The 27,687-nt window shown below is 47.1% G+C and overlaps 1 protein-coding gene across 1 annotated transcript in view; it reads left to right on the plus strand.

The window, feature by feature from the left end:
- The window catches only part of ccser1 (coiled-coil serine-rich protein 1), a 1,720,263-nt gene that overhangs the window by 358,065 nt on the left and 1,334,511 nt on the right, over window positions 1-27,687 (plus strand). The window contains exon 4 of the mRNA XM_070866097.1: window positions 2,453-2,567. Coding sequence (XP_070722198.1) covers window positions 2,453-2,567 — 115 coding nt within the window. The remainder of the gene's footprint in view (window positions 1-2,452; window positions 2,568-27,687) is intronic.

Genomic DNA, 27,687 nt, shown 5'->3' on the forward strand with positions numbered 1-27,687 from the left:
AGGGGATCTCATAGAAATGTTTAAAATTCTGACAGGTGTAGAGAGGTTAGATGCAGGAAGAATGTTCCCAATATTGGGGAAGTCTAGAACCAGGGGTCACAGTCTAAGGATAAGGGGTAAGCCATTTAGGACCGAGATGAGGAGAAACTTCTTCACCCAGAGAGTGGTGAACTTGTGGAATTCTCTACCACAGAAAGTTGTTGAGGCCAATTCACTAAATATATTCAAAAGGGAGTTAGATGTAGTCCTTACTACTAGGGGGATCAAGGGGTATGGCGAGAAAGCAGGAATGGGGTACTGAAGTTGCATGTTCAGCCATGAACTCATCGAATGGCGGTGCAGGCTCGAAGGGCCGAATGGCCTACTCCTGCACCTATTTTCTATGTTTCTATGTTTCTATAAGAAATAGGAGCAAGAGAAGGCCATCACTGCAACATGGAGTGGTTGTAGGGATTGGCATAGATGCATTTGAAGGGAGGCTAGATAAGTACATGAGGGAGAAAGGAATAGAAGGATATGTTAATAAGGTGAGATGACGTGAGGTGGGAGGAGGCTTTTAGGGAGCACAAACACCGGCTTGGACCTGTTGAGACGAATGGCCTGTCGGGGCTGTCGTAATACCTGCCCTCCTGTCTGGCTCAGAGACATGGACCATGTACAGTAGACACCTCAAGTTGCTGGAGAAATATCACCAACGATGTCTCCGCAAAATCTTACAAATCCCCTGGGAGGACAGACGTCCCAACATCAGCATCCTCATTTAGGCTAACACCCCCACCATTGAAGCACTGACCACACTTGATCAGCTCTACTGGGCAGGCCACATATTCTGCATGCCAGACACGAGACTCCCAAAGCAAGTGCTCTACTCGGAGCGCTCTCACGGCAAACGAGCCAAAGGTGGGCAGCGGAAACGCTACAAGGCCACCCTCAAAGCCTCCCTGATAAAGTGCGACATCCCCACCGACATCTGGGAGTCCCTGGCCAAAGACCGCCCTAAGTGGAGGAAGTGCATCGGGAGGACGCTGAGCGCCTCGAGCCTCGTCGCCGAGCGCATGCAGAAAACAAGCGCAGTCAACGGAAAGAGCGTGCGGCAAACCAGTCCCACCCACTCCTTCCCTCAACGACTATCTGTCCCACCTGTGACAGAGTCTGTGACTCTTGTATCGGACTGTTCAGCCACCAAATAACTCACTTCAGGAGTGGAAGCAAGCCTCCCTCGATTCTGAGGAACTGCCTATGCCGATGATGACTGTGCTGTAATTCTATGTTTATACTTGGTGCCTCAGGATTCTAAAATTTAACTGGTGTGGATTCAGTGTGAGAACATAGTTCAAGACAAACAGGCAAAAGTGCAACAGCAGTGACTGAGAATTATCATCGCATAAGTACGAAATACAGAAATAACTTGCACTTAATATAGCACATTTCTCAACCTCCGTACGTCCCAAAGTGCTTCACAACCAATGAAATGCTCTTTGGAGGGGGTACAGAGACGATTCACTCGGCTGATTCCGGAGATGAGAGGGTTACCTTATGATGATAGATTGAGTAGACTGGGTCTTTACTCGTTGGAGTTCAGAAGGATGAGGGGTGATCTTATAGAAACATTTAAAATAATGAAAGGGATAGGCAAGATAGAGGCAGAGAGGTTGTTTCCACTGGTCGGGGAGACTAGAACTAGGGGGCACAGCCTCAAAATATGGGGGAGCCAATTTAAAACCGAGTTGAGAAGGAATTTCTTCTCCCAGAGGGTTGTGAATCTGTGGAATTCTCTGCCCAAGGAAGCAGTTGAGGCTAGCTCATTGAATGTATTCAAATCACAGATAGATAGATTTTTAACCAATAAGGGAATGAAGGGTTACGGGGAGCGGGCGGGTAAGTGGAGCTGAGTCCACGGCCAGATCAGCCATGATCTTGTTGAGTGGCGGAGCAGGCTTGAGGGGCTAGATGGCCTACTCCTGTTCCTAATTCTTATGTTCTTATGTTCTCTTCGTACAGTCAGTGTTGTAATGTCGGGAAACGTGGCATGGAAAGGTCTCCCCAACAGCAATGAGATAATGACCAGATAATCTGTTTTTTGCCGGTGTTGGTTGAGGGGCACATGTTGGCCAGGACACCAGGAGAACTCACCAGCTTTTTGAAAAGTGTCACGGGATCTTTTACATTGGTCTCGGAGATCAGGCAGTTTCTCGGTTTTGACGTCACATCCGAAAGGCGCCTATAAACAGAATATTGTGAACCCTTGAATTCATGTCTCTGCAATATGAACTTTAATCAAGAGAATGGCACCCGTCTGTCTCACCTATGATGCCCAACAGTCTAAAGTTCTTTTCGAACTTTTAAATCTTTGCTTTGCCATGCAAGTATTTAATGTTGGTAGTTGCCAATAAAACTATTTTTTGCAGAATTATTTTAGTCATTTATTTTTCCTTTCCTCTCTTGGATTCAGGATGTTCTGAATAGACTGGGATCATGTGACCTGGATGAGGATGACTTGATGTTGGACTTGGAGTTCCTGGAAGATCAGCGTCATCAGTGTGACAATGCTGCTGCCAAACATTTCGGTAAGTTCTACCAGCCTTGAAACTCTATGGGCTGGGAATTAGCATCCCAACTGGAGGTAAAAAGGAGCCTGCCTTTACCCTATCTTACAGTGTTTGTGACTCTGCACATTATAGACACATACACACAATGTCGGATTAACCGTGAAGTCTTTTATTTGTAGAACTAACGTTAAATCTTACACAGAGGCAATGATTATACTCAGCTAAACACATCATCATCATAGGCAGTCCCTCGGAATCGAGGAAAACTTGCTTCCACTCTAAAAGTGAGTTCTCAGGTGACCGAACAGTCCAATACGGGAATTACAGTCTCTGTCACAGGTGGGACAGACGGTGGTTGGAGGAAAGGGTGGGTGGGGAGTCTGGTTTGTCTCACGCTCCTTCCGCTGCCTGTGTTTGTTTTCTGCATGCTCTCGGCGACGAGACTCGAGGTGCTCAGCGCCCTCCCGGATGCTCTTCCTCCACTTTGGCCAGGGATTCCCAGGTGTCGGTGGGGATGTTGCACTTTATCAAGGAGGCTTTGAGGGTGTCCTTGAAACATTTGCTCTGCCCACCTGGGGATCGTTTGCCGTGTAGGAGGTCCGAGTAGAGCGCTTGCTTTGGGGGTCTTGTGTCGGGCATTCAGGCAATGTGGCCCGTCCAACGGAGCTGGCCAAGTGTGGTCAATGCTTCGATGCTGGGGATGTTGGCCTGATCGAGGACACTGACGTTGGTGCATCTATCCTCCCAAGAGATTTGTAGGATCTTGTGGAGACATCGTTGGTGGTATTTCTCCAGCAATTCAGCACAACACGTACAGAGAATGGGTCCAAGTTTCGAGCCGCGCCTAGAACGGTGCAGTCCCGACCTGGACGCCCGTTTTTCGTGCCACAAAGTGCACCTAAAAAAAACTTACAGATTCTCCACCTCCCTGCAGGTCGTTTGCAGCTCGGCGCAGCGCAGCACGAGCTGCAGGGGGCGGAGCCAGGTCCCTGCATTGAAAACAGTGCCGGGACCTCTGCACATGCGCGCTACAGTGGGTGCGCATGTTCAGTAGCTCCAGGCGCCCAAAACTGTGTGAGAGGGACCCGAAGCACGCAGCCCCTAGCCCTGGCCCAATGGCCTCACTGGGTCTGCGTGCATAAGGCTCCTCCCATGGCCAGCTCCTGCTTCCTCCTGACCCGACTCGACTCCCGCTTCCCTCCCCCCTCCCCGCTCCTGGACCGGACCCGACCCCGACCCGACTCCCGCTTCCTCCCCCCCCACCTCGCTCCTGGACCGGACCTGACCCCCCGGACTGGACCCGACCCGACTCCCGCTTCCCCCCGCCCCCCGCCTCCGGACCGGACCCAACACCGACCCGACTCTCGCTTCCCCCCCGCCCCCCGCCTCCGGACCGGACCCGACACCGACCCGACTCCCGCTTCCCCCCACCCGCCCCCCCCCGACTGGACCGGACCTGACCTCCCTCCCACCACCCCCCCCGACCCGCGCTCCCCCCGACCCGACCCAACGCCACCTACCTGTAAATCTGGTGCTGGGGACGGGCCCTGCCCAAAGTCTCGGGCCCGGCTGAGCCCGGCCCGTTCAGCCTCTCTCCCCCTTCTCCTTTCCTTCCCCCGCCCCCCCATCTCCTTCCCCCCCCCATCTCCTTCCAACCCCCATCTCCTTCCCCCCCATCTCCTTCCCCCCCATCTCCTTCTCCTCCTCCCTCCCCCTTCTCCCCCTCCTTCTCCCCCTTCTCCCCCCTCCTTCTCCCCCTTCTCCCCCATCCCTCCCCCTTCTCCCCATCCCTCCCCCTTCTCCCCATCCCTCCCCCTTCTCCCCATCCCTCCCCCTTCTCCCCCATCCCTCCCCCTTCTCCCCCATCCCTCCCCCTTCTCCCCCATCCCTCCCCCTTCTCCCCCTCCTTCTCCCCCTTCTCCCCCCTCCTTCTCCCCCTTCTCCCCCATCCCTCCCCCTTCTCCCCCATCCCTCCCCCTTCTCCCCCATCCCTCTCCCTTCTCCCCCATCCCTCCCCCTTCTCCCCCTCCTTCTCCCCCTTCTCCCCCCTCCTTCTCCCCCTTCTCCCCATCCCTCCCCCTTCTCCCCATCCCTCCCCCTTCTCCCTCATCCCTTCCCCTTCTCCCCCTTCCCTCCCCCTGCTCCCCCCTCGCTCCCTCTACTCCCCTCCTCCCCCTCCCCTCGCTGTCAGAAACACAGACACTGACAGACAGAGAATGAGAGACACACAGACAGAGAGATAGAGAGTTAGAGACACTGACAGAGACACACTGGGGGTGGGGGGGGGGGGCTCCCAGTGCTGCAGTCGGTATGTAGAAAATGTTTTATTTATTGATTTAAAAAAAAAATTATTCCTTATTAATTTTTTTTGATTGATTTATTGGTTGATTTATTGATGTTTTTATCATTTATTATTGATGATGGCTCTTTATTTGTAAAACTGAAGTGTGTAATGTTTGTAAACTTCCCTTTAAACTCCCCCACCATTCCCTACGCCTGATTTGTAACCTACGCCTGATTTTCTGAAGTCTCGACAAGGTTTTTTCCAGCGTACAAAAATCTTCACTTACTCCATTCTAAGTTAGTTTGGAGTAAGTTTTCACTGACGAAACTTTGAAAACAGGCGTAAGTGGCCGGACACGCCCCCTTTTGAAAAAAAAATTCTGTTCCAAAGTGAAACTGTTCTAACTGACTAGAACTGGAGCAAACTAAATGGCGAGAATTCCGATTTCTAAGATACTCCGTTCTACACCAGTTGCTCCTAAAAATCAGGAGCAAATCATGTTGAAACTTGGGGCCTATATACCGTAAGGGCTCCCTTTCTATGCTAGCCAGACCCACGTGCTGGTCAGGCTTACCCCTTGTCCTGGGTGCCTCACCTTGGTGACCAAACCAAGGGCTCATTCTTGACTGCGGTAAAGTTATCTCTCCCTACCCTTATATATTTATGTGCTGAATTACCAGATGGTCAGTTGTGTGCTAATCTCGCTTGATAAGTGACGCCTCGGCCAAAGACTCATTGTTTGCCTCATAGAACTCTCAGGGCACATTATTTCATTAATTAGCACCCCGCCCCCCCCCCCCCCCCCCCCCCCCCCACAGCAGTTTTCAGGGCTGTTGTGGCCTTGTATTATCTTATTTGTGTTTTCTGACTTTGTATTTGCAAGTTTTTTTTTTCTTTTCTAAGCACTTTTTTTAATCAGACTTAGCTCATTATAGCAGCTACCTTAGCCACAGTTTCCCAATGTAATAATTATAGCCAAATTACACAGCGCATAATGCATTTGTATCACAATGTCTTTCTCGATATCTTAACAGGGGTTTAACCCAGTCAAAGTAAACAAGCATTTCGTCTCCATCAAAATTGCAAGCAAGGAAATATTGTGCAAGCCTTGTTAAAGCTTACTCTAGATGTAAACTGCTCTGGTGTTAAGTGGTTATGTGCTAATAGAGTACCTTCCAGGCTACTATCTGTGGATAACATGATAAGGCTACAACTGAAATGCTTCATATAGCTGCCTTACAGCACATAAACTAACCAACTGAACCATTACATTCATTGTGCTGAAAAACTATCAGTGGGAGTGGTTGGAGGAGAGATTTTGACAGAAAGTAGCTCTCATGATTCGAATCAGTTTTATTTCTCTCCGTTTGCATTTACTTTGCTTATTGTACATTTAAAGGCTCATTCTATCTTAATTGCAATCTCGCCCACGAGAGCAGTGGAAACATAATTTGTCACATTCAGCTGTGCTAGTGTTACCTCGGCAATGGTGCTTATTTTCATGCCTTACCTGTGCCATGAACCATTTCCCAGTTGGGAGTAAGGAGCGGAGGGTGCAGAATGTCCTCTCTCACATGTCCGTCACCAAATGATGCACGAGAGTCACTCTCGGTGACTGGCCCAAAGAGTTTTGGCTCCTTCTTACGCTGTGGCAAAAAATAGGATTACACGGGAGGTACAGCGCAGAAACCGGCCATTCGGCCCAACCAATCAATGTTCCACTCGAGCCTCCTTCCACCTTTCCTCATCTAACTCTACCAGCGTAACTCTCTATTAGCTTCTCCCTCATATGCTTAGCTAGCCATTCCTTAAATGTATCTATACTATCCACTTCACCCACTCCCTGTGGAAGTGAGTTTCACATTCTCACCACTGCCCAGTTGTTCATTTGTTGCCCCCCCCCACCACCCAGTAAGATTATAGCCAATTTACATATTAATTTGTCTATTAACACTTATTTTCATACAGTTACAATTTGTTTATTAACACTTATACACGCTCATATATATATATATATCATCATCATAGGCAGTCCCTCGAAATTGAGGAAGACTTGCTTCCACTCTAAACATGAGTTCTCAGGTGACTGCACAGTCCAATACAGTCGGGTACTGATGCCCTGTGTCCTGTGCAGCATCAGTTGAGTGAGATGAAGGTTGGTGTTGTTGTTGGATCTGCTGGTGTGCCTGATGCTGCTGGTGTTGGGGCTGATCGTAGTGGGATTCTGATGACCAAGGCGACATTTGACATTTGACAAATGTCAAAATAAAGTTGGCCATGGTCCCTTTAAGGAAACTGACTGATGACCCATCATCCAATGACAGTGCCAGACCCGCTTCCTCTAATTGGCCGGGAAACGCGCTGGGCGGGCTTAACAAGCCCAACGAAAGTAAAGACATTTCAGAGGCCGGGATGGAGCCAGCAGCGGGGTCGGGACCCGCCACTGATGTCGCTTGTAACGGACCCATCACAGTCAGCAAATTCGCGGCCTTAATTATACATTGTAAACTGCTGCTTAAGATACAAAGGTCGAAATTCAGCAGCACAAGAAAGCTGGCGCACCTATGATTTTTTTCTTTGTACTTACCGTACTTGGTGCGGTCGAAAGAGCCATTTTTAGGACTATGAGGAAATGTGTCATAAAGGGGGCGGGCTATAGACTGAAAGCCAGGCTGAGTGGCTGAATATAGGTCGGACCGGGACTCCGCCGCTGTCAATCAACGGTGGAGTAGCGGTGACCTCACAGCTTGTGTGCGTCACCACGCACTCTCCGCTCCGTCAAAGGGGAGAGAATCTACCATTTTATAACCGGCCACTGGGCCACCAGGGAGGGTTTCGGCCAGATGATCGGGAAGTCAGCCGGCAAAAATGATTACATGGCGGCCACGGCAGTGGGCCCTCCCCTTGAAGGGCTGCCACACTGCTGGGCTGCACACACTGGAGATATGTTGCACCGACACAAAGCTGTCGGGGGCACTGCGCGGCGGGGGATCGATTTCTGCGGCTGAATATTGCTCGTAAGATTTTTTAAGGTGTGGGAAAGCGGCAGTGCGCGTTATGATGACGTGCTTTCGCCGATCATCAGCATCGGGAGGTATCGGGTCCAGGCCAAAAAATACCGACCTGAATTTGGGTCGGGTCGGTCACGGGATTCCGACGCATGGCCGTCGCAAACGGACAGTAACGGCTCTCTCCGAGACCCTGAATTTCGGCCCCACTGTATTTGTATTGATCCTTGCTTGTGTGGAATAAACTCTCAACCACCACCCACAGGGGTCAATGTCAAATCATTTGGAGCTTTGTACACCCTGCCTCCTGCCCCGCCCCACCTCCATGCATATTATCCTTCTCATCTCGCGCATTTGGCTCATCGTAATCCCGGAAGAACCTTGTTTGGCCCACTGTCTGCAGTGCGCAGTGTTGTGATGTCAGCTTGTGTACGCTTAGCCCCACTTATAAATAACACAAAACCTTGCTGTCAGATTATGTTGTCGGCCCTGTAGCACTTCTGGTTTGTCGGCGTTCAGCTTTCAAACCCGGTTATAATTATTAATTATGAGGCAAGTACAGATTTTAAATGATTTCAACAAGAAATCAGCGCCTATTCTTAACTCTGATGCCCTGGAGGGAGATTGGTAAGTGTAGATTTTCAAACTTGTCTTTATTTCATTTTTGATGAATTTTGACAAGCGAGATGGAATCTATTTGTTACATATCTTCTGGCACCTCTTGAGTATGACGCATAGCCAATCTCTTGAGCGTTTAAATTAAAATTTGTTCAATGTTGGCATCGGGTGTTGATTCCAATATGCATATTTCATTTACCTGGCTTTCAGTTTTCCAATGTTACAGAACTCCAAAGATTAAAAAGTCAATGTGAAAACTTGCTGACTGTGTAATACCCTGCAGCTAATTTAAACTGGCATGGCTCCAAACACAAGTGTTAGTTTAATGCCCCAATGAAATCAATTAAAAATTCATTACTACATTTGAAATAATTTGAATTTTGTGGAACTGTTATGGAAGCTGAAAATCTGTCGAGCGCTTAATAGTGACTGAAAATAAATGCTGTTCTCTCCCATATATTAGGGCTTTTACACTGGATACATACCAACATAAGAAATGGGAGCATCATTTGGTCATTTGGCCCCTCGAGCCTGCTCCGCCATTCAATACAATCATGGTTGATCTGATCCTGGCCTCAACTCCACTTCCCTGCCCACTCCCGATAACCCTTGACTCCCTTATCGTTCAAACATCTGTCTATCTCCACCTTAAATATATTCAATGACCCAGCCTCCACAGCTCTCTGGGACAGAGAATTCCACAGATTCACAATCCTCTGAGAGAAGAAATTCCTCCTAATCTCCATCTTAAATGGGCGACCCCTTATTCTGAAACTATGCCTCCGAGTTCTAGATTCCCCCACGAGGGGAAACATCCTCTCTGCATCTACCCTGTCAAGCCCCCTCAGAATCTTATACATTTCAATAAGATCACCTCTCAGTCTTCTAAACTTCAATGAGTATAAGCCCAACCTGCTCAACCTTTCTTCATAAGACAACCCTTTCATCTCAGGATAGCAGTAAAGAAGTACAACCTAAGGGATTGTAAGTATACCGTGTATACTAAGGGAGTATATGTTGCATTGTAGGGTTTATTCCATCCATGTCCACATCAAATGTGGTCGGTGTAATGTATTCGTTTCATAGGTTCCTTACTGAAGAATTCATAGCAACACATTGCTCTTAAGAACTGGTTGGTTTATCAGCAAAGGTTTAATAATCACACGACACATTACCAGTTCATCCACCAGGCTCACAACCACCTGCCTCATCGTGGATCCCCGAACACAACTGACTGGGGTTTTATTGAGTCTTGGTGAACATCACGTGACTGGTTAAGCCACTCCCAACTCAACAGCTCTACAAACCTGTGAGCATACTCATGAGGGTTTCAGCAGCAGTAAGTGCAGTTTTACCTCCTCGGTACATTCTTTCTCGATTGATAGAGATGGGATCCAGTAAAGCAGATGGATTTTTGAGAAGGATGCTTCAAATTCACGAATTTTAACGGCAAGGCTGAAGGCAGTTTTTAAAAAATAGAATGGGGCAGGGCAATAATTATTCATTTAAGTTGCATTCCATTCACAAACTGCAGGCAGGAATGAAATGGCTATCTGCCATCTCTTTAAATATAGAACAGTCAACTTGGATTTAAAAAGGTTGCGGTGAAATTAGACCAAACCGAATATGCAAATTAATAACTTTGTTCATTTATTCTAAACTAATTAATAACCAACCCACATCAACATAGCACAGGATTTCAGAAGTGTGACTAGACTGCTAGGTGTTAAATTTGTAATCTTTACGGGAACACCAACTAATAAGGAAAGAACTTATAATTAATAAGCATCTTCGGGGCTAAAATTCTGATTGGAGGTTTCCTTCGGACAAATGCCTCCGACCCAAAATGTTGTTGTGAAAGTACCTGGTGGTTACGGAGGCATCTTCAATTGCGGTCGGAGGCCTTCATTCGATGCGCAGCGTACGGAGATAGGACTTCCCCGTACGTGCGGACATGCTGGAGTCACATGGGCCTGGAGCACCAATCACGATGCAGTATTCTCATTGATAGTAACGGTAACTCCGTTTCTCCGAGTTCCTATTATTATCAATGAGAATAAACCCTTAAAATAAGAAACACAACATAATACATTTAAAAAAAAACACCTCACATATTTAAAATGAATTGGAATTAAAGTTAATTAAATGTTTTAGAAAAAATATATATGTTTTGAAACTTTTTTTAAATGTCTTTTAATATGGTTTAAAATAAACTTACCTTAATGGTCAGGGTTTTTAATGTACAAATGTGTTTTTAAATTTAATTTTTCTATGTTTTAAAAATCTTACGTGAGTAAAAGTAGACTATGCACCTGCTTTCACCAGGCATGAGTTTGAAGGACATTCACGAGGCATGAGCTGGGCAAATAGCCCAATCTCACCCGCGCGAATGCTCTTCCTGCGGGGATGTGGAGGATCTGTCAAGAGAAATCTTGACGGATTGGAAAAGCCGGTTTGCGGCGCATGTGAATCTCAGCCCGAAAACCGGCTTTTGCGAGACCACGCCGGATCCATCCGCACTTCGTACGCTCCCGGGGAGGCCGGAATTTTATCCATTGTGTCTTCGGTACATCCCAAAGGACTTCATAGCCAACAAATAAATGTTAACGTGTAATCTGTGTTCTTGTGGGGGGAAATGTAGCAGCCAATATGTACAACAAATGTGGCAAGTGGTCAAGTCAAAAAAAACAGAAAATGCTGGAAGTCTCAGCGGGTCGGGCAGCATCTGTGGAGCGAGAAACAGAGTTAACGTTTCGGGTCTGTGACCCTTCGTCAGAACCCTGGGTGGATCCAAAACGTGAAGGGTGGAATTTCAGTTGGGATCCACGTGGATTAAATCGGAGATAGGGACAGTTGCTGAGGAAAGAGATGTATCTGTGAAAGCGAGTCTTGGCAGATACCTGATCAAACATGAGAAGGGAAACAGAAAGAAAAGAAGATGAACAAGGTAAAAGAGACAAACGGAAATCCCGTCTGAGGGAAGAGCAGAACTTCAAGGTGGGCATTCCTAGAAGAGAAGTGGCAGTGAATTAAACAGTAATACAAAAGCAAAATACTGCGGAGGCTGGAATCTGATATAAAAACAGAAAACGCTGGACATCTCAGTCGGTCAGTGATCGAGTAATCTGTTTTAAGTGGTGCTGGTTGCTATGTATGTAAACCTGTAAATACCATGTCTAACCTCCAGAGGGCTTATTTCCTGGAGTCCCAAGGGATCCCACAATCCCTTGGGAGCACCTGTATATAAGGAGGCCTCACAGGCTGGAGTGGCACACTGAGATCTGCAATAAAGGACTACGGTCATACCTTACTTTGAGCTTGCAGTATCTAGTCTGACTCTTTATTCAAGACATAACAACTGGTTGTGGGAGGAATGTTGATCAACACATCGGAATCTTCTTCATCTTGTCTTACAAATTAATTCTCGGGATGTGGGCGTCACTGGCAAGGCCGGCAATTATTGCCCATCCCTAGTTGCCTTTGAGAAGGTGGTGGTGAGCTGCCTTCTTGAACCGCTGCAGTCCGTGTGGTGAAGATACTCCCACAGTGCTGTCAGGGAGGGAGTTCCAGGATTTGGACCCAGCGACGATGCAGGAATGGTGATGAGTGTCCAAGTTGCAATGCTGTGTGAGTTGGAGGGGAATTTGTTCCCAAGCACCTGCTGTCCTTATCCTCCTAGACGGTGATGGTCACGGGTTTGGGAGACGCTGTTGAAGAAGTCGTGGTGAGTTGCTGCAGTGCATCTTGTGCATATAGTGCACATTGCAAGCACAGTGCGATAGAGGGAGTGACCGTTTAAGGTAGTGAATGTTGTGTCGATCAAGCAACTGCTTTGTCCTGAATAGTGTTGAGCTTCTTGGGTGTTGTTTTATATGTGCACCTGAACAGGCAGATAGCTTTCAATTACAATAAAGAAATACTTCCAACAATGCGGCCTTTTCTCAATAGTGCACTGAAGTGTCCGCCTCGCTTATGTTCAAGTTTGTCGATGAAAAATGATGATCAATAACATAAGAAATAGGAGCAGGAGTAGGCCATTTTACCCCTCGAGCCTGCTCTGCCATTCAATGAGATCATGGCTGATCTGATCTTGGCCTCAACTCCACTTCCCTGCCCGCTCCCCATAACCCCTGGCTCCCTTATCATTCAGAAATCTGTCTATCTCTGCCTTAAATATATTCTATGGCCCAGCCTCCACAGCTTTGTGGGGTAAAGAATTCCAAAGATTCACGACCCTCTGAGAGAAGAAATTCCTCCTCATGTCTGTTTTAAATGGGCGACCCCTTATTCTGAAACTATGCCCTGTAGTTCCAGATTCCCCCACGAGGGGAAACATCGTCTGCATCTACCCTGTCAAGCCCCTCAGTATCTTATACGTTTCAATAAGATCACTTCACATTCTTCCAACCTCCAGTGAGTACAGGCCCAACCTGCTCAACCTTTCTTCATCTCAGGAATCAACCTCGTGAACCTTCTCTGAAATGCCTCCAATGCAAGTATAACCCTCCTTAAATAAGGAGACCAAAACAGGTACTCCAGGTGTGGTCTTATCAACGCTCTTATTTGTGGCCTGAGCCACTGATTGCAAAACACTCGTCTGATATCCCGTAACAGAACTAAACTGAACAGACATGCCATCGTTTTCTTTAAAGGGACAAGTCATCATCATCATAGGCGGTCCCTCGAAACGAGGATTGAGGATGACTTGCTTCCATCTCAAAAAAGGATGAGTTCACAGGTGTTACAATGAAGGACCTAATATTCCAGATCCCGAACTACATGTTGAAGTATGGAAGATGCCTGTGCGTGGATTTTCTTAATGTGTGGTGACCGTTGCACACCAGCCACCACACGGGCTTGACAGAGGGACAATTACACCAATAGTGGTTCTGGCCCAAAGACACAGCTAACATTATGACATTCTGGCTTTAGATTTGGTTTGGTGCACAACCCTATTTGGATTCGCAGTGAACCTTCCATGTGCTTCTGTGCAGCGTATTACACACTCCGTGTTAGGTCTCTCAAAATCTACTGTAGTTCAACTGAGCTTGTGAATTTAAGCATAACATATTGCATCTGTATTTCAGATACCTGAAAATTCGCAAACTGTGTGTTGAGTAATTTAGTGTCAACCTTACTGTTCAACATATATTCCCGCACTGCGGTGCAGTAAACTGATGCATTGCATGAATTTAAAAATCCAGTTAGAAGAGCATTTTTTGTGCTGGTCGACCGAATCTTGATTTCACATATAACTTTTACTTTCAATAATGGAAAAACTACTTATTTTTCATGTGGAAGCAACTCATTTATTTCTGTCTGCGTGTGATACTTTTCAGCTTTTCTTGACCTCTTGCAACTGCTGTTCAGTTACCTTACTTTGTCCAAATAGTTTAATGCCAGTGTCAGCTTTGCCTCAGTGGGTCAGAAGATTGATGGTTCATGGGTGAGTCCGGAGAGTTGCATAGAAACATCGAAAATAGGTGCAGGAGTAGGCCATTCGGCCCTTCGAGCCTGCACCACCTTTCAATATGATCATGGCTGATCATGCAACTTCAGTACCCCATTCCTGCTTTCTCTCCATACCCCTTGATCCCTTTAGCCGTAAGGGTCACATCTAACTCTCTTTTGAATATATGTAACGAACTGGCTTCAAAAACTTTCTGTGGTAGAGAATTCCACAGGTTCATAATTCTCCGAGTAAAGAAGTTTCTCATCATCTCAGTCCGAAACGGCTTACATAGAAACATAGAAACATAGAAACATAGAAAATAGGTGCAGGAGTAGGCCATTCGGCCCTTCTAGCCTGCACCGCCATTCAATGAGTTCATGGCTGAACATGCAACTTCAGTACCCCATTCCTGCTTTCTCACCATACCCCTTGATTCCCCTAGTAGTAAGGACTTCATCTAACTCCTTTTTGAATATATTTAGTAAATTGGCCTCAACAACTTTCTGTGGTAGAGAATTCCACAGGTTCACCACTCTCTGGGTGAAGAAATTCCTCCTCATCTCGGTCCTAAATGGCTTCCCCCTTATCCTTAGACTGTGTCCCCTGGTTCTGGATTTCCCCAACATTGGGAACATTCTTCCTGCATCTAACCTGTCTAACCCCGTCAGAATTTTAAACGTTTCTATGAGGTCCCCTCTCATTCTTCTGAACTCCAGTGAATACAAGCCCAATTGATCCAGTCTTTCTTGATAGGTCAGTCCCGCCATCCCGGGAATCAGTCTGGTGAACCTTCGCTGCACTCCCTCAATAGCAAGAATGTCCTTCCTCAGGTTAGGAGACCAAAACTGTACACAATACTCCAGGTGTGGCCTCACCAAGGCCCTGTACAATTGTAGCAACACCTCCCTGCCCTTGTACTCAAATCCCCTCGCTATGAAGGCCAACATGCCATTTGCTTTCTTAACCGCCTGCTGTACCTGCATGCCAACCTTCAATGACTGATGTACCATGACACCCAGGTCTCTTTGCATCTCCCCTTTTCCTAATCTGTCACCATTCAGATAATCGTCTGTCTCTCTGTTTTTACCACCGAAGTGGATAACCTCACATTTATCCACATTATACTTCATCTGCCATGCATTTGCCCACTCACCTAACCTATCCAAGTCGCTCTGCAGCCTCATAGAATCCTCCTCGCAGCTCACACTGCCACCCAACTTAGTGTCATCCGCAAATTTGGAGATACTACATTTAATCCCCTCGTCTAAATCATTAATGTACAGTGTAAACAGCTGGGGCCCCAGCACAGAACCTTGCGGTACCCCACTAGTCACTGCCTGCCATTCTGAAAAGTCCCCATTTACTCCTACTCTTTGCTTCCTGTCTGACAACCAGTTCTCAATCCATGTCAGCACACTTCCCCCAATCCCATGTGCTTTAACTTTGCACATTAATCTCTTGTGTGGGACCTTGTCGAAAGCCTTCTGAAAGTCCAAATATACCACATCAACTGGTTCTCCCTTGTCCACTCTACTGGAAACATCCTCAAAAAATTCCAGAAGATTTGTCAAGCATGATTTCCCTTTCACAAATCCATGCTGACTTGGACCTATCATATTATCTCTTTCCAAATGCACTGCTATGACATCCTTAATAATTGATTCCATCATTTTACCCACTACCGATGTCAGGCTGACCGGTCTGTAATTCCCTGTTTTCTCTCTCCCTCCTTTTTTAAAAAGTGGGGTTACATTGGCTACCCTACACTCCATAGGAACTGATCCAGAGTCAATGGAATGTTGGAAAATGACTGTCAATGCATCCACTATTTCCAAGGCCACCTCCTTAAGTACTCTGGGATGCAGTCCATCAGGCCCTGGGGATTTATCAGCCTTCAATCCCATCAATTTCCCCAACACAATTTCCCGACTAATAAAGATTTCCCTCAGTTCCTCCTCCTTACGAGACCCTCCGACCCCTTTTATATCCGGAAGGTTGTTTGTGTCCTCCTCAGTGAATACCGAACCAAAGTACTTGTTCAATTGGTCCGCCATTTCTTTGTTCCCCGTTATGACTTCCCCTGATTCTGACTGCAGGGGACCTACATTTGTCTTTACTAACCTTTTTCTCTTTACATATCTATAGAAACTTTTGCAATCTGTCTTAATGTTCCCTGCAAACTTCTTCTCGTACTCCATTTTCCCTGTCCTAATCAAACCCTTTGTCCTCCTCTGCTGAGTTCTAAATTTCTACCAGTCCCCGGGTTCGCTGCTATTTCTGGCCAATTTGTATGCCACTTCCTTGGCTTTAATACTATCCCTGATTTCCCTTGATAGCCACGGTTGAGCCACCTTCCCTTTTTTATTTTTACGACAGACAGGAATGTACAATTGTTGTAGTTCATCCATGCGGTCTCTAAATGTCTGCCATTGCCCATCCACAGTCAACCCCTTCAGTATCATTCGCCAATCTATCCTAGCTAATTCACGCCTCATACCTTCAAAGTTACCCTTCTTTAAGTTCTGGACCATGGTCTCTGAATTAACTGTTTCATTCTCCATCCTAATGCAGAATTCCACCATATTATGGTCACTCTTCCCCAAGGGGCCTCGCACAACGAGATTGCTAATTAATCCTCTCTCATTACACAACACCCAATCTAAGATGGCCTCCCCCCTAGTTGGTTCCTCGACATATTGGTCTAGAAAACCATCCCTTATGCACTCCAGGAAATCCTCCTCCACCGTATTGCTTCCAGTTTGGTTAACCCAATCTATGTGCATATTAAAGTCACCCATTATAACTGCTGCACCTTTATTGCACGCACTCCTAACTTCATGTTTGATGCCCTCCCCAACATCACTACTACTGTTTGAAGGTCTGTACACAACTCCCACTAACGTTTTTTGTCCTTTGGTATTCTGCAGCTCTACCCATATAGATTCCACATCATCCAAGCTAATGTCCTTCCGAACTATTGCCTTAATTTGCTCCTTAACCAGCAATGCTACCCCACCTCCTTTTCCTTTTATTCTATCTTTCCTGAATGTTGAATACCCCTGGATGTTGAGTTCCCAGCCCTGAACATCCTGGAGCCACGTCTCCGTAATCCCAATCACATCATATTTGTTAACATCTATTTGCACAGTTAATTCATCCACTTTATTGCGGATACTCCTTGCATTAAGACACAAAGCCTTCAGGCTTGTTCTTTTAACACCCTTTGTCCTTTTAGAATTTTGCTGTACAGTGGCCCTTTTTGTTCTTTGCCTTGGGTTTCTCTGCCCTCCACTTTTCCTCATCTCCTTTCTGTCTTTTGCTTTTGCCTCCTTTTTGTTTCCCTCTGTCTCCCTGCATTGGTTCCCATCCCCCTGCCATATCAGTTTAAATCCTCCCCAACAGCACTAGCAAACACTCCCCCTAGGACATTGGTTCCGGTCCTGCCCAGGTGCAGACCGTCCGGTTTGTACTGGTCCCACCTCCCCCAGAACCGGTTCCAATGCCCCAGGAATTTGAATCCCTCCCTGTTGCACCACTGCTCAAGCCACGTATTCATCTGCGCTATCCTGCGATTCCTACTCTGACTATCACGTGGCACTGGTAGCAATCCCGAGATTACTACTTTTGAGGTCCTACTTTTTAATTTAGCTCCTAGCTCCTTAAATTCGTTTCGTAGGACCTCATCCCTTTTTTTACCTATGTCGTTGGTACCAATGTGCACCACGACAACTGGCTGTTCTCCCTCCCTTTTTAGAATGTCCTGCACCCGCTCCGAGACATCCTTGACCCTTGCACCAGGGAGGCAACATACCATCCTGAAGTCTCGGTTGCGGCGGCAGAAACGCCTATCTATTCCCCTCACCATTGAATCCCCAATCACTATTGCTCTCCCACTCTTTTTCCTGCCCTCCTGTACAGCAGAGCCAGCCATGGTGCCATGAACTTGGCTGCTGCTGCCCTCCCCTGATGAGTCATCCCCCTCAACAGTACCCAAAGCAGTGTATCTGTTTTGCAGGGGGATGACCACAGGGGACTCCTAAACTACCTTCCTTGCACTGCTCTTCCTGTTGGTCTTCCATTCCCTATCTGGCTGTGGACCCTTTACCTGTGGTACGACCAACTCGCTACACGTGATACTCACGTCATTCTCAGCATCGTGGATGCTCCAGAGTGAATCCACCCTCAGCTCCAACTCCGCAACGCGGACCGTCAGGAGCTTGAGGTGGACACACTTCCTGCAAATATAGTTGTCAGGGACACTGGTGTCGTCCCTGAGTTCCCACATGGTACAGGAGGAGCATAATACCCGACCGAGCTCTCCTGCCATGACTTAACCCTTAGATACACTTAAATTGGCAACAACAATGTTAAAAGTTACTCACTGATATAGAAGCGAAAAAAGAAAAACTACTCACCAATCCAGCCAATCACTTACCCTCTTGGCTGTGACGTCACCTTTTGATTTCTTTCTACTTATTTTTTGCCTTCTCCCTGTAGCTGCACAATACCCGCCTTTATAGGCCTCTCCACGCACCTCCACGACGCTGCTCCCGACTGCCGCCGACACTGGGCCCCGGACTCCCTGCTGTGCCTTTTATAGGCCTCTCCACGCACCTCCTCGACGCTGCCCCTTATCCTTAGACTGTGACCCCTGGTTCTGGACTTCCCCAACATCGGGAACATTCTTCCTTCATCTAACCTGTCCAATCCCATCAGAATTTTATATATTTCTATGAAATCCCCTCTCATTCTTCTAAATTCCAGTGAATATAAGCCTAGTCGATCCAGTCTCTCCTCATATGTTAGTGCTGCCATCCCGGGAATCAGTCCGGTGAATCTTCACTGCACTCCCTCAATAGCAAGAATGTCCTTCCTCAGATTAGGAGACCAAAACTGTACACAATATTCAAGGTGTGGCCTCACCAAGGCCCTGTACAACTACAGTAAGACCTCTCTGCTCCTATACTCAAATCCTCTCGCTACGAAGGCCAACATGCCATTTGCTGCCTTCACCGCCTGCTGTACCTGCATGCCAACTTTCAATGACTGATGTAGCATGACAGCCAGGTCTCGTTGCACCTCCCCTTTTCCTAATCCGTCGCCAGTTGAGTGCCTAATCTAGGCTGACACGTCAGTGCAGTAAAAAGAATGAAAGACTTGGATTTATATAACACCTTTCATGACCACCAGACGTCTCAAAGCGTTTTACAGCCTATGGAGTACTTTTGAAGTGTAGTCACTGTTGTAATGTAGGAAATGGGGCAGCCAATTTGCGCTCAGCAAGCTCCCACAAACAGCAGTGTGCTAATGACCAGATAATCTGGTTTTTTGTCATGTAAATTGAGGGATAAATATTGGCCAGGACACCAGGGATAACTCCTCTGCTCTTCTTGGAAATAGTGCCATGAGATCTTTTATATTCACTTGCGAGAGCAGACGGGGTCTTGATTTAATGTCTCATCTGAAAGACGGCACCTCCGACAATGCAGTGCTCCCTCAGTACTGCACTGGAGTGTCAGCCTAGATTTTTTTTATTGTGCTCAAGTCCCTGGAGTGGGACTTGAACCTGCAACCTTCTGACTCAGAGGTGAGAGTGCTGCCCACTGAGTCATAGCTGATGCTGAGGGAGTGCCGCACTGTCAGAGGTGCCTTAAAAAGAGGCCTCAATCTGCCTCCTTGGGTGGATGTAAAAGATCCCGTGGCACTATTGAAAGAAGAGCGAGGCAATTCTGCCGGTGTCCTGGCCAAAGGTTATTCCTCAGCCAACACCACAGGCCAATTATCTTCATTGTTGCTTGTGGGGATCTTACGATATGTAAATTGGCTGTTGTTTTCCCTACATTGGCGTAAAAAATATATCACTGGTGCACTAATGAACTTTGGAGAAGGAAACTGTACGTTCTTGCCTGTTCTGGCCTACATGTGACTCCAGTCCCACACTAACGTGGTTGACTCTTGACTGCCCTCTGACGTGGTTTAGCGAGCCAGACAGCTGTATCAAACCGTCACAATGGATCACAAAGAATTGCAGCAGTTCTAAGAGAAGGCCCACCACCATCTTCTCAGGGCAATTAGGGATGAGCAATAAATGCTGACCTTGCCAGCGATGCCCACATACTGGGAATGAATTTATTTTGAATGACAACAATGACTATACTTCAAGAGCACTACTAATTGGCTTTGAAGCACTTTGGGATGCCCAGAGGTCATGAAAGGCTCAATGTACATATATCTCTGTTTGCTTATTTGTCAGGGGCACTGTTTGGAAAGATTGGCTGTTCACCCCAGCATGATACCTAATTGACGCCTGTTCTACAATTGTGGCGCATTTTATGATATTTAGTGGATCCTGCACAAAATGTTGACCATCCGGCCAATTTCTTTGGTCAGCCAGATGTCTTGCATGCGCTGACACTATCAACCAGTCTCCAGCACAGACAACTGTGAAATCCTCACAGTTTGAGTTTACATAGGATTAAACAGGATATATGGCACAGAAACAGACCATTCGGCCCAACCAGTCTATGCTCCACTCGAGCCTCCTCCCGTCTTTCCTTATCTAACCCTATCCTCATAACCCTCCATTCCCTTCTCCCTCATATGCTTGTCCAGCCTCCCCTTAAATGCATCGATACTATGCGCATCAACCCACTCCCTGTGGTAGCGAGTTCCACATTCTCACCACTCTCCGTGTAAAGAAGTTTCTTCTGAATTCCCCATTTGATTTCTTGTTGACTATCTTATACTGATGGCCTCGAGGTTTGCTCTTTCCCACAAGTGGAAACACAGGCTCTGCCCGGAATTTTATCGCTGCTGAGAGGACAGGGTCGGAGACAGGTCAGTTGTGAAATTTGAAATGATTGACAGCAGATCGGGACCACGCTGTCAAGCCGACTCCACGCTAGTCTCGCAGGTGTCGGGTCTGTCAGCGCTGAGCAGACCCGACACCAAGTGGCGGGCGAGGCAATTTAGATTATGAAGATCTTGTTAGCGGACACTTAGGGCCCAAGTTTGCCCCCACCCCCGCTTAGAACGGCGCACGACTTTGTAGAAGAAAAACCGCGCCTAAAACTTACCTCGGTATTCTCCCCGCTGCTGGAACATTGCAGGCCCTAGGCGCAGTGCAGCACAAGATGTGGGGGGTGGAGCCAGGTCCTGGCGCTGAAAACAGTGCCTGGACCTCTGCACATGCGCGCTAGAGTGTGCGCGCATGTGCAGTAGCTCCAGGCCGCCGAGGCTGTGTGGGAGGGGCCCAAAGCACGCCGCCCCTAGCCCTGGCTGAATGGGCTCACCAGGGGGTGAAGATCGGACTGCACCTCCCTCATCTTCATCTTCAACTCCGGCTTCCCCCCCACCCCGCGTTCAGGTCCGCTGCCGCTTTCCCCCCCCACCCTCCCGTTCAGCCATTCCCCCTCCCTCCACGTCCTTGGCGGGGCCCACCCGCCCAGTCCAGCTTTCTCCCGTTCAGCCTCCCCCCTCCCTCCCTTCTCCCCCTCCTCTCCCCTCCCTCCCGCCTCTCCTCTCCCCCCTCCTCTCCCCTCCCTCCCGCCTATCCTCTCCCCTCCCTCCTCTCCCCCCCTTCTCCCTCCTCACCCCCCTCTTCTCCCCCCTCTCCCTCCTCTCCTCCCCTCCCTCCTCTCCTCCCCTCCCTCCTCCCCTCCCCTCCCTCCTCGCCTCTCTTCCCTCCTTTCCTCTCCTCCTCCCTTCTCTCCCCCCCTCCTTTTCCTCCCCCCTTATTTTCCTCCCCTTCCTCTTCCTCACCCTCCCCTTCCTCCCCCTCCTCTTCCTCCCCCCTCCCCCATTTCTCCCCCCTCACTGTCAGAAACACAGAGAGACACTGACAGAGACAGAGAGAGAGAAACTGGCGGGGGTGGGGGGGAGGGGGGGCGTCCCAGCACGCTGTTGGAGGGCTCCCAGTGCTGCAGTCGGTGATAGAAACTTAATTTTTTATTTATTGATTTTTAAATTTTTTTTAATTGATTTATTGGTTGATTTATTTATCATTTATTATTGATGATGACTCTTTATTTGTAAAAGTGACGTGTTTCATGTTTGTAAACTTCCCTCCCCTCCACCCCCCAATCTTTCGTTTCCTCCGCCTGATTTATAAGTGTAGGCAAAGTTTTTCTGAGCATACAAAAATCTACACTTACTCCATTCTAAGTTAGTTTGGAGTAAGTTTTCGCTGCCTAATCTTGCAAAACAGGCGTAAGTGGCTGGACACATCCCCTTTTGAAAAAAATCTGTTCTAAAATGGAACTATTCTAACTCACTGCAACTGGAGCAAACTAAATGCTGAGAATTGCAATTTCTAAGATGCTTCATTCTAAACTAGTTGCTCCAAAAAATTAGGGGCAACTCAGGCCGAAACTTGAGCCCTTAAAAACTATTTAAAGCTCACCTTTAGATTGTAAGAGTTCGCCAATGGCTTCCCCATCACTCGGGGATCATGTCGGGTCAGGAGGTCGGGTGTTGTGTCAACATAGGATGATTTCTTAACTCGACAGCTACAAATGGTCTATAAATGCTCCCATTTCATATATGTTCACTTTCCAAGGTTAGAAGCTGTTGCTCCTGCATTTGGAAGACAGACTGAGCTTTATGCAGCTAGCAAGTGTTTGGAGCAAACTCTCTCTCCAATGTCACCTCTTTGAAACAAGCTCTCTCACCATTGACAGATCGCTTCTGTCATCTCAGCCTCACCTGCCATCTATGCCGTCAGCATCGGTGCCCTTGAGAAAATCTCACCTTGCTCCTCAGAATCCCACCACAATCAGCCCCAACACCAGCAGCACCAACAACAACACCAACCTGCTCCGCAATCAACTGATGCTGAGCAGGGCATCAGTACCCGACCACGTTGCTGCCAGGGACGGCCTAACCATGGCTGCATTTACTTCACTTGGCGCTGTACACCCTGGCTGTCACATGATGCGCCAGGTTGGCACCACCCCACACCCACATCATAAATCATCCCAACAATACTCAAACCATTCCTTTCACACTCACCACCATTGCAGTGGGTACCCTTATGTCTCACCATTCACTGCAACTCACTAAGCCACTTCCAAAGATGCACACAGATCTGTTCAACAAGGCAAAGTGTTGCAAATAAATATTTCAATGTTTGACAGCACATTAACAGAAACTTAACATAAACATTGGCGAAAACACCCAAGTGCCTACCCTTGTGTGTTGTTCATTGGTATGATTGGACTAGGCTGAGGGTGAGTATGAGGGGTGGCTACTGTTATAATGTAGATAGAGAGAGGAATGGGTGGAGATGTAAGGTGTGAGTAAGGATGTGTCGGAGTGGGTTCTGGAAGGCAAAGTGATGGGGATGTGATGAGAGGCAGAGCAGGATGACTTTGAGTGTGGCTTTGTACTAACGTTTCATGATCTACTGGGATCATTGAAAGGTTTGCAGCCTGGTCCTCCTGACAACATCCCTGCTTGTGTCCTGTGCAATGTGCAATCATGCTGTGTTGATCTCCTGGGGAGATCTCTTTCACCCATTGGAAGGGAAGAGAACCTCCCTGCATGATGTCATGGGGACTTGACAGGCGGAATGGCCTCCTGTGCTGTAACCATTCAATGATTCTATGGGAGAGCCTGGCTGCAGCCCTTCACCGCTGTGCAATGCTTGCCAATGTTTGCAGCAATTCAATGCTGTTCAGTTCAGTTCAATTCAATACACCCCACTTGCCAAAGCCTAGCGTGTTTCAACCCAGGTTCGCTACAGTCAAGGCTCAGGAGGCATTCACATGTGTGTAGAGGTGAGACTGGAATTTAACCAGCTAAACCTTGGCCTGGTCCTGGGGCAGAGCACTGGAAAGGTCCCCACTGCTTGTATAACAAGGGCCACCTTACCAATTAGCAGATTGTTTTTTTGAGATAAATTGTAAAAAAAAACCTCAGTGACAGATTACAGCAATGGGCCTGTTCATCAACCCACCTGGCTCAGGCCAGATCACTGTGTCTGTCACCGAGTATCGATTTGCTTCCAATAGCCGATAACCAGGCATGTCACCTCAGAGCCGAGTTGACCTGAACAAAACCTGGCTCACTTCGCCTCGCCCAAAAATGATTGCAATTGTTCAGCCGTTCAACAGTTGATAAATGTGGGTTTAAGATCTCGCGTGGCGGATAAAATCCGAATTGAGACTCTGTCACTGCAGTGAACAATGCTCAGTAACCTCTGTTGAAAAATAAGATGCAGCAATGCCACCCTAACAATAGCACAGAGGAACGTGATGCGACAGCTAAGTGTTTCTCCTTGAGCTTCACACAAATGGATATTATACCCTAATAATTGTAAACCATAATTTAAAAAAATACGACATATTGTATACACCTCCAATATCAATAGAATAAAAGTGGCAAATGTGAGGTGATGCACTTGGGGAGGTTTAGCACAGTAAATGGTAGGATACTGAGAAGTGTAGAGGAATAGAGGAACCTTGGAGTGTATGTCCACAGATCTCTGAAGGGAGCAGGACTGGTCGATAAGGTGGTTAAGAAGGCATATGGGATACTTTCCTTTATTAGGCGAGGCATAGAATATAAGAGAAGGGAGGTTATGCTAGAACTGTATAAACCATTATTTAGGCTACAGCTAGAATACTGCGTGCAGTTCTGGTCAGCACAGATTAGACAGATTAGATGCAGGGAGAATGTTCCCAATGTTGGGGAAGTCCAGAACCAGGGGTCACAGTCTAAGGCTAAGGAGTAAGCCATTTAGGACCGAGATGAGGAGAAACTTCTTCACCCAGAGAGTGGTGAATCTGTGGAATTCTCTACCACAGAAAGTTGTTGAGGCCAATTCACTAAATATATTCAAAAGGGAGTTAGATGTAGTCCTTACTACTAGGGGGATCAAGGGGTATGGCGAGAAAGCAGGAATGGGGTACTGAAGTTGCATGTTCAGCCATGAACTCATTGAATGGCCGTGCAGGCTCAAAGGGCCGAATGGCCTACTCCTGCACCTATTTTCTATGTTTCTATGTTTACAGGAAAGATGTGATTGCACTAGAGAGGGTACAGAGGAGATTTACGAGGACTGGAGAATTTTAGCTATAAGGAAAGATTGGATAGGCTGGGGTTGTTTTCTTGGAACAGAGGAGGCTGAGGGGAGACCTAATTGAGGTATATAAAATTATGAGGGGCCTAGATACAGTGGCTAGGAAGGACTTATTTCCCTTAGTAGAATGTGTCAACAACCAGGGGGCATAGATTTAAAATAATTGGTAGAAGGATTAGAGGGGCATTGAGAAATCTTTTCACCCAGAGGGTGGTGGGGGTCTGGAACTCACTGCCTGAAAGGGTGGCAGAGGCAGAAACCTTCATTGCATTTAAAAACTACTTGGATATGCACTTTAAGTGCCGTACAAGGTGGTGGACCAAGAATTGGAAAGTGGGATTAGGCTGGATAGCTCGTTTATGGCCGACACAGACACGATGGGCCAAATGGCCTCCTTCTGTGGTGTAAACTTCTATGATTCTGAATAGAATGTTTTTCTGGTGGTTGATGAAAATGTTGCTAGCAGCATTTTCTCACATGGATTTATGGCATTCATGAGTTATGTAGTTGGTTCTCTTCGACGATGATTTATTTTTCAAACCATTGGCTTCTGACACTATCCTCCATTATATACACACGCAAAGTAACCTGTTACAATAAGGTATCCAGTACGATGGTAACAGAGGCTTTACTGAATTGGTTGGTCTTGCTTTATTGAGGTTTTGCCAAGGTAACATATTACAGCACCAATGACAAATAAATCAAAGAAGAATTGAAGAGGGCAGGAGAGTGTGACTCGTTGTGAGTCAGCATGGGTCTCTATTAACCCTTCAGGCAGTGAGTTTCCTTCCGTGCTGTAACCATTCTATGATTCTACAAAATGGGAAGACCGAAGCCATTGTTTTCGGTCCCCACCACAAACTGTGTTCCCTAGCCACCGACTCCATCCCTCTCCCTAGCATCTGTCTGAGGCGGAACCAGACAGTTCGCAACCTAGGTGTCATATTTGAGCTTACGGCCACACATCCGCGACACAACTAAGACCGCCTATTTCCATCACCCGTCTCTGCCCCTGCCTCAGCTCATCTGCTGCTGAAACCCTCATCCATGCCTTTGTTACCTCTGGACTTGACTATTCCAACGCACTCCTGGCTGGCTTCCCACATTCTAGGCTACGTAAACTAGAGGTGATCCAAAACTCGGCTGCCCGTGTCCTAACTGGCACGAAGTCCCACTCACCCATCACCAATGTGCTTGCTGACCTACATTAGCTCCCAGTTAAGCAACGCTTCGAATTCAAAATTCTCATCCTTGTTCACAAATCCTTCCGTGGCCTTGCCCCTCCCGATCTCTGTAATCACCTTCAGCCTCACAACCCCCCGAGATGTCTGCACTCCTCAAATTCTGCCCTCCTGAGCATTGCTGATTATAATCGCTCGACCATTGGTGGCCGTGCCTTCAGCTGCCTGGGCCCCAAGCTCTGGAACTCCCTGCCTAAACTGCTCCACCTCTCTACCTCTCTTTCCTCCTTTAAGACGCTCCTTAAAACCTACCTCTATGACCAATCTGCCATAATTTCTTCTTTGGTGTCAAATTTATTTGTTTTGTCTTATATAACACTCCTGTGAAGCGCCTTGGGACATTTTGATGTTGATTCTAATTTGCAAATTATGCAGTTCACTGGCCCTCAACCCTACACTTGATGCAGATGTATCAGCATTTTTATAGGGGATAGTTATTAAAAAATGTTTTGCTTAAACATCCACTCCTTCCACTATTGGCGTTACCGTGGCTGCAGTGTGTATTATCTATAGGATACAATGCAGCAACTCACCAAGCCGCCTTCGTCAGACCCTCCCAAACCCACTCTGTCCACCTTGAAATACAAGGGAAGCAGGTGTCTGTCTCCAAGTTCCCTTCCAAGTCACACACCATCCTGTCTTGGAGACATTATCGCTGTTCCTTCATTGTGGGGTCAAAACCACACACCACACGGACTGCAGCGATTCACAAAGACATTCATCACCACCTTGTCGAGGCCAACTAGGGATGGGCAATAAATGCTGGTGAATCCCAAGAATGAATTTTAATTAAAAAAATCAGAAAAAATATTTCAGTCAGTATACAGGAGGCTGAGAAGCAAGTTGGTATTCCGAATGGATTAAGTTGGGAATGTTGGTTTTGAGGATTGCATTAGCAGCTACCTTTCCAATTAACGTTCAGGATTTATCTTCTGCATCTCATTTTGTATTCTTACTAACATTATTGCTAAAATGATTGACAGGATGAATTTCACCTGCACTTTACAACATGTCCCTTAACTGTGTGTATGATTCCTAAAAGTTGGTTTAAGCCCTTTGAAATGCTGTACAATGGTGATTTCAGCCATTCTGAGTTGGGTTGTATGAGCAGTATATTATTTTGCTTCAGCTTGTGAGGAAACAACCTATAAAAAATAATGGGTTGGTGGCAGTAACTGCAGGACCTAAACAAGTAAAAACAAAATAAAAACTTGCATTTATGTAGCACCTTTCACAACCACTGGATGTCCCAAACTGCTTTACAACCAATGAAGTACAGTCACTGTTGTAGTGTTGGAAACGCAGCAAACAATTTGAGCACAGCAAGCTCCCACAAACAGCACTGTGATAATGGCCAAATGATCTGTTTTTGTTATGTTGATTGAAGGATAAATATTGGCCCAGGACACCGGGGATAACTCCCGCTGCTCTTCTTCGAAATAGTGCCATGGGATC

This window comes from Pristiophorus japonicus, chromosome 2 (genome assembly GCF_044704955.1).
Source record: "Pristiophorus japonicus isolate sPriJap1 chromosome 2, sPriJap1.hap1, whole genome shotgun sequence".
NCBI classification, from domain to species: Eukaryota; Metazoa; Chordata; class Chondrichthyes; family Pristiophoridae; genus Pristiophorus; species Pristiophorus japonicus.